The sequence below is a fragment of the Carcharhinus amblyrhynchos genome, chromosome 1 (assembly GCF_965287045.1).
Source record: "Carcharhinus amblyrhynchos chromosome 1, sCarAmb.v2.hapA, whole genome shotgun sequence".
NCBI classification, from domain to species: Eukaryota; Metazoa; Chordata; class Chondrichthyes; order Carcharhiniformes; family Carcharhinidae; genus Carcharhinus; species Carcharhinus amblyrhynchos.
The window spans coordinates 8,968,151-8,980,689 of NC_137324.1; the positions used below are offsets into that span (position 1 = coordinate 8,968,151).

General features: G+C 45.1%; 1 protein-coding gene across 1 annotated transcript in view; it reads left to right on the forward strand.

Annotated features, from left to right (window-relative positions):
• sema4f (sema domain, immunoglobulin domain (Ig), transmembrane domain (TM) and short cytoplasmic domain, (semaphorin) 4F) overlaps nucleotides 1–12,539 on the forward strand; it is a 204,429-nt gene that overhangs the window by 158,369 nt on the left and 33,521 nt on the right. The window contains exon 8 of the mRNA XM_080192998.1: nucleotides 5,452–5,633. Within this exon, the coding sequence (XP_080049124.1) occupies nucleotides 5,452–5,633 (182 nt within the window). The remainder of the gene's footprint in view (nucleotides 1–5,451; nucleotides 5,634–12,539) is intronic.

Genomic DNA, 12,539 nt, shown 5'->3' on the forward strand with positions numbered 1-12,539 from the left:
GGGCATAGGTTTAAGCTGCGAGAGGCAAAGTTTAAAAGGAAATGTATGAGGCAGATTGTTTACATAGAGGGTGGTGGAACTCATTGCCAGGGAGGTAGTGGAAGCAGATGTGATAGTGATTTTTAAGGGGTGTCTTGACAAATACATGAATAGGATGGGAACAGAGGGATATGGTGCCTGGAAGGGTAGGGGGTTTTAATTTAGACAGGCAGCATGGTCGGTGCTGGTTTGGAGGGCTGAAGGGCCTGTTCCTGCAGGTTTGGAGAGCTGAAGGGCCTGTAATTTTCTTTGTTCTTTGTTCTTTGGATGGGGCAGTAAGATAGTTGTTCCCTTAAGACATCACTGCAGTTTGTGTGGTTTTGAAGCCCTTGCTGCAGGAAGGATGTAGCTGAGCTGAAAAGTTAAAGGAGAGCTACTGAAATGATAAGAGAGCTTGATGATGAAACAAAGAGGGGAAGGTGACAAGAGGTTTCCAAACTGATGAATATGGAGTGTCAATCAAAAAAAAACTTGTCCTATATAATGCTTTTCACAAACACCCAGCGTCTCAAAGCACTTTGCAACTAATGCTGGTGCCCAGCTCCTTGCCAGCTTAGTTTAAACCTTTCCTCAACCGCACCAGTGAATTTTTCTGCAAAGTCATGGGGGTGTGTGTGTGTGTCTGCAGTAGATGTAGATAAGTGCTTCAAATGCACAGAAGTCCCGGAACGGTTGGGTCACCCTTGGCTATCTGTAGAGCAATCCAATTAGTCCCATTTCCCCCTCTGACCTCACAGTCCTTTTCCAGTATAGCATCCAATTTCCCTTTGAAATCATCTCCACTTCTACCACCTTTGTTGAATTCCAGATCGTTATCACTCACTGTGTTATACCTCACATTCCCCCAGAACCACTTGGCCAAAGCCATAAATCTGCGCTCCTTGGTCTTTAAAACATGAATAATAGGAATAGTTTTTCTCTGTCTACCTTATCTAAATCTATCAGAATCCTGTACACTTCTATCGAATCTCCCCTCAAGCCAGATCAGTGTTTACAACAATCCATGATAATTTTATGGTTACCATTGCTTTCAATTCCAAATATTTTGTCCAGAGATTGGAACATGTTGCTCGCCCAACCTGAATCCCCAAGTTTACTCCTGGTCCAACCTTCATACCAACTTCCCCAGAACTGGGAAGATCCCAGCCATAGTCCAAGGATAAAGAGTCAATCAGTTTGGACTGAGAGGATGAGTGCAGCTCCAACAATACCAAAGAAGCTTGACACCATCCAGGACAAAGCAGCCCACTTGATTGGCACAACATCCACAAACGTTCAATCCTTCCACCAGCCATGATCAGTAGCAGCAGTATGTACTCTCTACAAGAGACACTACAGCAATTCAGCAAAGGTCCATAGACAGCATCTTCCAAACCCACGACCACTTCCATTAAGAAGGACAAGGGCAGCAGATACATGGGAACACCACCACCTGCAGGTTCCCCTCCAAGGCACTCATCATCTTGAGTTGGAAATATATCACTGTTCCTCCACAAGTCGCTGGGTCAAAATCCTGGAATTCCCTCCCAAACAGCATTATGTGTCAACCCACAGACTGCAGCGATTCAACAAGGTAGCTCACTATCACCTTCCCAAGGCAACTAGGGATGGGCAATAAGTGCTGGCCAGCCAGTGATGACCATGTCCTACAAATGAATAAAACAAAGAAATTTCTTTACTTAGCGTCTTGTGAACCTTTGGAATTCTTCCTCCACAGAGGGTCTTGTTAATCACTGCGTATATTTAAGGCTGAGAGCCGTAGATTTTTGCACTTTAAGGATACCGAGGGATAACATGAAAGAGGTAGCGTTAGGCAAGTTAATGAGGCTAAAGGTAGACAAGTCTCCTGGTCCTACCAAAATACTGAATGGTAGGTTGTTGCATAAAGTTAAATCTCACAGGATCCAAGATGAGATATCTAAATGGATACAAAATTGGCTTATTGACAGAAGCCAGAGGGTGATTGTAGAGAGTTGTTTTTCAAACTGGAGGCCTGTGACCAGCGGTGTGCCTCAGGGATCAGTGCTGGGCCCACTATATTAATGATTTGGATGAGAATATAGGGGGCATAGTTAGTAAGTTTGCAGATGACACCAAGATTGGTGGCATAGTGGACAGTGAAGAAAGTTATCTCCAATTGCAATGGGATCTTGATCAATTGGACCAGTGGGCTGACGAATGGCAGCTGGAGGTTAATTTAGATAAATGCAAGGTGATGCATTTTGCTAGATCAACTGAGTAAGTCCTGCCCTGGTTCAATGTAAAGGCGTTGGGGAGAACTACAGAAAAAGAGATCTAGGGGTACATGTTCATAGCTCCTTGAAAGTGGAGTCACAGGTGGACAGAGTGGTGAAGAAAGCATTCGGCATGCTTGGTTTCATCGGTCAGAAAATTGAATACAAGAGTTGGGATGTCTTGTTGAAGTTGTACAAGACATTGGTAAGGCCACACTTGGAATACTGTGTGCAGCTCTGGTCACCCTATTATAGAAAGGATATTATTAAACTAGAAAGAGTACAGAAAAGATTTACAAGATGCTACCGGGACTTGATGGATTGAGTTAGAAGGAGAGGCTGAATAGACTGGGACTTTCCTCTCTGGAGCACAGGAGGCTGAGGGGTGACCTTATAGAGGTCTATAAGATAATGAGGGACATAAACAAGGTCAATTGTCAATATCTTTTCCCAAAGATAGGGGAGTTTAAAACTAGAGGGCATAGGTTTATGGTGAGAGGGGAGAGATACAAAAGTGTCCATAGGGGTAATTTTTTCACACAGGGTGGTGAGTGTTTGGAATAAGCTGCCAGAAGTAGTAGTAATGGTGGGTACAATTTTATCTTTAAAAAGCATTTAGATTTTTACATGAGTGTGATGGGTATAGAGGGATATAGGCCAAATGTGGGCAATTGGGATTAGCTTCGGGGTTTTAAAAAAATAGGGCGGCATGGACAAGTTGGGCCGAAGGGCCTGTTTCCATGCTGTAAATCTCTATGACTCTAAATGGATTTAAACTCAGCAGCAATGATGGAATTTGTCCCCAGTATATTAGCCTGGACCATGGGATTACAACTGGATTACTCATCCCATTACAACTACGCTGCCATGTTTCAAAGTTTATTATTAGAACATAAGAACATAAGAAATAGGAGCAGGAGTAGGCCATCTAGCCCTTCGAGCCTGCCCCGCCATTCAATAAGATCATGGCTGATCTGTTGTGGCTCAGTTCCACTTTCCCGCCCTCTCCCCATAACCCTTAATCCCCTCTCTTATCAAGAACCCATCAACCCGCTTCTTAAAAATATTTAGCGAGGCAGCCTCCACCACTTCAACGGGCAGAGAATTCCAGAGATTCACCACCCTTTGAGTGAAGAAGTTCCTCCTCAACTCCGTTCTAAACCGCCTCCCCTTTATCTTGAGGCTGTGCCCCCTAGTCCTACTGTCTTTTTTGAGCGGGAAGAGTCTCTCCACCTCTATCCTATCCATCCCATTCATCATCTTATACGTCTCAATGAGATCTCCCCTCATTCTTCTAAACTCTAACGAGTACAAGCCTAGTTTATTCAGCCTCTCCTCATAGCTCAACCCCCTCAACTCCGGTATCAGCCTAGTAAACCTCCTCTGCACTCCCTCCAGGGCCAAAATATCCTTGCGCAGGTGCGGCGCCCAAAACTGCACACAGTACTCCAGCTGCGGCCTCACCAATGCCCTATACAGCTGCAGCAAGACCTCCCTACTTTTATATTCAATCCCCCTCGCTATGAAGGCCAGCATCCCATTCGCCTTCCTGACCACCTGCTGCACCTGCAAGCTGGGTTTTTGCGACTCATGCACAAGGACCCCGAGGTCCCTCTGCACCGTCGCCTGCTGCAGTTTTTCGCCACGTAAGTAATAGTCCTTCCTACCATTCTTCCTACCAAAGTGGACCACCTCACACTTGCCAACATTAAATTCCATTTGCCATTTCCTGGCCCATTCGCCCAGCCTATCTAGATCCTTCTGCAGACTCTCCACACCCTCCGCACAATTTGCCTTTCCCCCAATCTTGGTGTCATCAGCAAATTTCGACACCCTGCACTCGGTTCCCTCCTCCAGATCATCTATATAAATGGTAAATAGCTGAGGCCCCAGCACCGACCCCTGGGGCACCCCACTAGTCACCAACCGCCAATCCGAATAGCACCCATTGACCCCCACTCTCTGCCTCCTATTTGACAACCAATCCTCTATCCACGCTAACACCCTACCCCCAACTCCATGTCACAATAGTGTCACAATAGGCTTAGTGTCACAATAGGCTTACATTCACACTGCAATGCAGTGAAAATCGCACACTCTGGGGCCTTTTCAGTTACAGTGAGGGAGAATTTAGCGTGGCCAATGCACATAACCAGCACGTCTTTCAGACGGGCCCTGTTTTCTTGTTCCATTAACACAACTCTTTCACTTTGCACCAGCATGCCTTTTACTATTTAATTACTGTTGTTTTCCACCCTAGCAAACTTTGTTTTGATTTTGCTAGTTCATCACAACATGCATGCTGTACATTTTATACTTATTCAAGTGCAAATGCGTGTGAACGTCTTGCCTTTAAATGTTGATCGCTAAATGCTAAGCCGTGCTTCTTGCATTTATGGCCAAAATTCTTTGCAGAAATAGTGGCTGTCCACCATGGGACAAATTATGGGGGTATTTGCACCTGTACTGGCCCACAATGTTTGTAAGGCCCTTAATGGTCTGAAGTTGTGGATTCTATTCCCTCAAGGGAAGATGTCCCACCTCCAAGAGCGGCTGATTGATATGGCGGCCAGCAGTGCAGCCAGAAGCAGTGGCTGCTGCTGGGAGCGCTGTTCAACCTCAATCCAGAGAGTGATCAGCCTGTGGAATTCGCTACCACAGAAAGTAGTTGAGGCCAAAATATTGACTGTTTCCAAGAAGCAAGGGTCAAAGGATATGGGGGAAAGGTGGGATCAGGCTGCTGAGTTGAATGATCAGCCATGATCATAATTAATGGCGAAGCAGACTCAAAGGACCAAATGGCCTCTTTCTGCTCCTATTTTATATGTAATGGAGGGCAGGAAATAAAGTAGATATGGATCTCACTGGGGCTAGTCAAACAGATCCAGTGAAGGTGGGGTTGGGGCGGGGGGTGGCGGGGCTTGGAACAAACAGGGCTGGCTGTTTCCACTGGTGGTTACCCATTGGGAATGGCTGTTTAAGCAGGAGATTCACATACATCCCTCCCTCTCGCAAGCCCGCAGCCAGGATGCCAGGTTTACCAAGCACCCTCTCTAAGTGGGCAATCCTTCAAGGATGGGAAGAGGGGCTAAAACTCAAGTCCTTTAAAACTGCTATTAAAGCATTAGATGTGCTGCTCTTGTACCGAAAAGCATCTTATGGATGTCCCTTTGTTCAGGGTGACATCGGTGGTCAGAAGACACTGCAGAAAAGATGGACCTCCTTTCTCAAAGCCCGTTTAATATGCCCTGACGAGAGAAATGAGATGTATTTTGATAAGATTCATGATGTCTTTACTCTTCAACACAACAAGGATAACAGAAGTTCAACTGTCTTCTATGGAGTCTTTTCCACAAGCTGGTAAGTAAACAAATTTCGACAGAACAACACTGTTCTCTTTTCTGTATCCAATTTGCAAAACTCTTTAAGCTGCACCAGTTTTTTGCTTTCATGAAGGTACTGGCTCTTCAGGTGTATAGGGGCGGTGCTTAAAAACGAAATTAGGAGGGCAAAGAGAGGCCACAAATATCATTGGCAGATAAGGTTAAGGAAAACCCCAAGGCATTTTATAGCATATTAAGAGCAAGAAGATGACCAGGGAAAGAGCGGGGCCCAGGGAAAGAGACACCAAAGGGGCAATCTGTATAGGGAGCCAGAAGATGTGGGCAAGGACTTAAATGAATATTTTTTATTTGTGTTCACCAAGGAGAAAGAAATTGTAGCTGGAGACTTCATTTGTGATGGTGAGTTTCTAGAGCATGTTAAGACTAATAAGAAGGAGGTATTAGATGCTTTAGTGGGCATAAACCTGCATAAGTCTGCAGGGCCTGGTGAGATGTATCCCAGGCTGCTATGGGAGGCAAGGGAGGAGATTGCAGGGCCCTGTCGAAGATAGTTGATTTGATTTGATTTATTATTGTCACATGTATTAACATACAGTGAAAAGTATCGTTTTTTGCATGCTATACAGACAAAGCATACCATACATAGTGAAGAAAAGGAGAGAGTGCAGAATGTAGTATTACAGTCATAGCTAGGGTGTAGAAAAAGATCAACTTAATGCGAGGAAAATCCATTCAAAAGTCTGATGGCAGCAGGAAAGAAACTATTCTTGAGTCGGTTCATACGTGATCTCAGACTTTTGTATCCTCTTCCCCACGGAAGAAGGTGAAAGAGAGTATGTCCGGGGTATGTGGAGTCCTTGATTATGCTGGCAGCTTTCCATGGATGGGAGGCTGGTTTGAAAAAGTGGACTGGGCTTCATTCATGACCCTTTGTAGTTTCTTGCAGTCTTGGGCAGTCTAGGAGCAATATCAAGCTGTGGTACATCCAGAAAGAATGCTTTCTATGGTGCATCTGTAGAAATTGGTGAGAGTTGTAGCGGAAGTGCCGAATTTCCTTAGTCTCCTGAAAGTAGAGGAGTTGGTAGGCTTTCTTAACTATAGTGTCCACATGGAGAGACCAGGGTGGGTTGTTGGTGATCCGGACATGTAAAAACCTGAAGCTCTCGATCATTTCTACTTTGTCCCTGTTGATATGGACTGTGGAATGTCCTCCTCCATTGTGCTTCCTGAAGCCAATGACAATCTCCTTTGTTTTGTTGACATTGAGGGAGAGATTATTGTCACTGCACCAGTTCACCAGATTCTCTGTCTCATTCCTGTACTCAGTCTTGTCATTGTTTGAAATTTGATCCACAACAATGGTGGTGTCAGCAAACTTGAAAATCGAGTTGGAGGGGAATTGACCACACAGTCACAAGTGTATAAGGAGTGTAGTAAGGGGTTGAGGACACAGCCTTATGGGGCACCGGTGTTGAGGATGATAGTGGAGGAGATGTTGCTGCCTTTCCTTATTGATTGTGGTCTGTGGGTTAAGAAGTCTAGGATCCAGTTGCAGAAGGAGGAGCTGAGCCCCAGGCCATGAAATTTGGAGATACGTCTCGTAGGAATAATGATGTTAAAGACTGAGCTGTAAATATAAATTTAAATCTTCCCTAGCCACAGGTGCCAGATAATGGGAGGATAGCTAATGTACCTTTATTCAAGTTGGACAGCAGGGTATTACAGGCCAATTAGTCTAACATCAGTGGTGGGGAAATTATTGGAAAGAATTCTGAGGTACAGGATTAATGAACACTTGGAAAGGCGAGGATTGATCAGGAGTAGTCAGCACGGACTTGTTTTGGAAGATCTTGACTAACTAATTTAGTTGAGTTTTTTGAAAAAGTAACTAAATATATTGATAAGGTTAGCACAATTTACATGGACATCAGTAAGGCCTTTGATAAGGTCCCACATGGAAGACTGGTCTATAAGGTTACAGCCCATGCGATCCAAGATGACTTGCAAATTGGATCCAAAATTGGCTTGTTAATAGGAAGCAAAGGATGATGGTGTAGGGCTGCTTTTGTGATTGGAAGCCTGTGACCAGTGATGTACCAAAGCGATTGGTGCTAGCATCCTTGCTGTTTGATATATACATTAACGACTTGGTGTGAAAATAGAAGATATTGTTACTAAGTTTGCAAACGACACAGAAATCGGTGGTGTTGCTGATAGTGAGAAGTTGTTGATAGTTTGAGGCTACAGAGTGATATTGATCAGCTGGTAAGTTGGGCAGAGCAATGGCAGACGGAATTTAATTCTGATGAGTGTGAGGTGAGGCATTTTGAGAGGTCTTGTAAGAGAATACACAGTGAACTGTAAGTCCCAAGGGAGTATTGAGGGACAAAGAGACCTTGGGGTATAAGTTCATAGATCCCTGAAGGTGGTAGCACAGATAGATAAGATGGTGAAGAAGGCATACGGAATGCTTGCCTTCATTAGCCAGAACATAGAATATAGGAGCAGGGAGGTCTTGGTACAACTTTATAAACATTGCTTAGGCCACAGATGGAGTATTGTGTGCAATTGCAGTTATATCATATCTGCAATTTCTGGGCTATCATCATCAATGTTCTGTAGAATCCCTGATGTGGATATACCAGCGTTGGACTGGGGTAAACACAGTAAAAAGTCTGACAACACAAGGTTTCAGTCCAACCGATTTATTTGATAGTAAATTCACTAGCTTTCGGGTTCGCCCCTTCGTCAGGTGAATGGAGAGTTCTGGCCTCAGACAGAGCATATAAAGCATAGACACTTTACAGATTACTGATTAGAATGCGAATCTTTACACCTAACCTGCTGTTCAAGTCTTAAAGTGGCTAACAATGTGTGTGGAAGGAGCACTGATTACAGGATAAAGAGATGTGTATTGTCTCCAGACAGTACAGTGAGTGAGGTTTTGCAAACCCAGGCAAGTCACGGGGGTTACAGATAGTGCGACATGAACCCAAGATCCCTGTTGAGACCGTCCTCATGTGTGCGGGACTTGGCTATCAGTCTCTGCTCAGCGACTCTGCGCTGTCGTGTGTCGTGAAGGCCGCATTGGAGAATGCTTACCCGAAGGTCAGAGGCTGAATGCCCATGACCACTGAAGTGTTCGCCAACAGGAAGGGAACAGTCTTGCCTGGTGATTGTCGAGCGACGTTCATTCATCCGTTGTCGTAGTGTCTGCATGGTCTCCCCAATGTACCATGCTTCGGTACATCCTTTCTTGCAACGTATCAGGTAGACAATGTTGGCCGAGTTGCAAGAGTATTTACCGTGTTCCCTTCCTGTTGGCAAACACTTCAGTGGTCATGGGCATTCAGCCTCTGACCTTCGGGTAAGCATTCTCCAAGGCTGCCTTCACGACACACGACATAGAACATAGAACATTACAGCGCAGAACAGGCCCTTCGGCCCACAATGTTGCGCCGACCAGTTAAAAAGCAATGACCCTCTAACCTAAACCAAACCCTTACCATCCATAAACCTATCCACGGATCTCTTAAACGCCCCCAAACTAGGCGCATTTACAACTGCAGCAGGCAGGGCATTCCAATCCCTCACCACCCTCTGGGTAAAGAACCTACCCCTGACATCCGTCCTATAACTACCACCCCTTAATTTAAAGCTATGCCCCCTCGTGCTAGCTTTCTCCATCCGAGGAAAAAGGCTATCACTGTCCACCCTATCTAAACCTCTAATCATCTTATATGTTTCAATAAGGTCCCCTCGTAGCCGCCTTCTTTCTAACGAAAACAACCTCAAATCCCTCAGTCTCTCCTCATAGGACCTCCCCTCCATACCAGGCAACATCCTGGTAAACCTCCTCTGCACCCTCTCCAAAGCCTCCACATCCTTCCTATAATGTGGGGACCAGAACTGCACACAATACTCCAAGTGCGGCCGCACCAGAGTTTTGTACAGTTGCAACATGATGCTGCGGCTCCTAAATTCAACCCCCCTACCAATAAACGCCAAGACACCGTATGCCTTCCTAACAACCCTATCTACTTGATTCCCAACTTTCAGGGATCTATGTACACATACACCTAGATCCCTCTGTTCATCCACACTATTCAGAGTCCTACCGTTAGCCCTATACTCTACACATCCGTTATTCCTGCCAAAGTGAATTACCTCACACTTCTCCGCATTAAAGTCCATCCGCCACCTCTCGGCCCAGCTCTCCAACTTGTCCAAGTCTCCCTGTAAACTAAGACACCCTTCCTCACTATCTACCACACCTCCGACTTTGGTGTCATCAGCAAATTTACTAATCCACCCAACTATACCGTCATCCAGATCATTTATAAAAATTACAAACAGCAGTGGCCCCAAAACAGATCCCTGAGGCACACCACTCGTAACTGAACTCCATGACGAATACTTACCATCAACCACCACCCTCTGTCTCCTATCCGCCAGCCAATTCCTGATCCAATTTCCTAAATCACCCTCAATCCCATACATCTGCATTTTCTGCAGAAGCCTTCCATGGTGAACCTTATCAAAGGCCTTACTAAAGTCCATATATACCACGTCAACTGCCTTACCCCCATCCACCTCTTTAGTCACTTTCTCAAAAAACTCAATAAGGTTAGTAAGGCATGACCTACCCTCTACAAAACCATGCTGACTAACTCCAATCAATTCATTACTCTCCAAATAACTATAAATCCTATCCCTAATAATTTTTTCTAAAACCTTGCCCACAACAGAAGTAAGACTCACCGGTCTATAATTCCCGGGGAAGTCTCTGTTCCCCTTCTTAAACAATGGGACAATATTCGCTATCCTCCAATCTTCTGGCACTATACCTGTGACCAACGACGACCAGAAGATCAGAGCCAGAAGCTCTGCAATCTCCTCTCTTGCCTCCCAGAGAATCCTAGGGTAAATCCTGTCCGGCCCAGGGGACTTATCTATTTTCAAACCCTCAAGAATATCTAGCACATCCTCCTTATCAACGGCAATACTGTCCAGTTTACAGCCCTGTAACCCAGTGTTCTCCACAGCTACATTTATGTTCCCCTGCGTGAACACCGAAGAGAAATATTGGTTCAATGCCTCTCTAATCTCTTCCGGTTCCACACATAAATTCCCACTGCTGTCTCTAACTGGCCCTAATCTTGCCCTAACCAACCTTCTGTTCTTAACATATCTATAGAACGTCTTAGGATTCTCCTTAATCCTATCAGCCAAAGTCTTCTCATATCCTCTTTTAGCCCTTCTTAACTCACTCTTTAACTCCCTCCTAGCCAATCTAAAGCTTTCTAGTGCACTACCTGAGCCCTCAAGTCTCATCCGGACATAAGCCTCCTTTTTCTTTTTAACCAGCGAATCAACTTTCCTAGTGCACCACGGTTCCCTAGCTCGACCAATTGCTCCTTGCCTGACAGGGACATACATATCAAGGACTCGCAGTAGCTGCTCCTTGAAAAAACTCCACGTTTCGGACGTTCCGAGACCCTGTAGTCTCCTAGTCCAACCTATGCTTCCTAATTCTCTCCTAATAGCCTCATAATTACCCTTCCCCCAGCTAAAACTACTGACCTGAGGTTCATGCCTATCCCTTTCCATCACTAAGGTGAACGTAACCGAAGTGTGGTCACTATCACCAAAATGCACACCAACTTCCAAGTCTAGCACCTGGTCTGGCTCATTTCCCAGCACCAAATCCAATATAGCCTCACCTCTAGTTGGCCTATCAACATACTGAGTCAAAAAACCTTCCTGCACGCTTTGTACAAAAACTGACCCCTCTAATGAGCTAGAGCTACAGCTATTCCAATCAATATTAGTAAAGTTAAAGTCCCCCATAACAATTACCCTATTACTTTCACTCCTATCCAGGATCGTCTCCACAATCCTTTCTTCCACCTCTCTTGAACTTTTAGGAGGTCTATAAAAGACTCCCAACAGGGTGACCTCTCCTCTCCTATTTCTAACCTCAGCCCATACTACCTCAACAGGCAAGTCCTCATCAAACTTCCTCTCTGACACCGTGATACAATCCTTGACTAATAATGCTACCCCTCCCCCCCTTCTACCTCCTTCTCTACTCCTACTGAAGCATTTGAACCCCGGAACCTGCAACAACCATTCCTGACCCTGCTCTATCCATGTCTCAGCGCAGAGTCGCTGAGCAGAGACTGATAGCCAAGTTCCGCACACATGAGGACGGTCTCAACAGGGATCTTGGGTTCATGTCGCACTATCTGTAACCCCCGTGACTTGCCTGGGTTTGCAAAACCTCACTCACTGTACTGTCTGGAGACAATACACATCTCTTTAACCTGTGATCAGTGCTCCTTCCGCACACATTGTTAGCCACTTTAAGACTTGAACAGCAGGTTAGGTGTAAAGATTCGCATTCTAATCAGTAATCTGTAAAGTGTCTGTGCTTTATATGCTCTGTCTGAGGCCAGAACTCTCCATTCACCTGACGAAGGGGCGAACCCGAAAGCTAGTGAATTTACTATCAAATAAATCAGTTGGACTGAAACCTGGTGTTGTCAGACTTTTTACTGTAGAATCCCTACAGTGCAGAAGAAGTCCATTTGGCTCATCAGGTCTGCACCGATGCTACAAAGGGCATTTTAACCAGGCCCCATCCCCCAACCCTGCGTATTTACCATGGCTAATTCTCCTAACCTGCACATCTTTGGAATGTGGGAGGAAACCGCTGTTTTATGTGATTGATTACTCTGAATCTTCTCCCCTCCCCCATTTCTGTTCTTAGTGATCTCTATCCTACAAGATGACTTACTTTGAGCATTGTCCTTGCTCTGTTTGTGAGCTCCAACAATTCAATATAATGTGTTATTTTGTCTCTGGCATGTATATAAGTGAAACATTTTCTGCATATCGCCTCTGTTTTGACTGCCAGGTT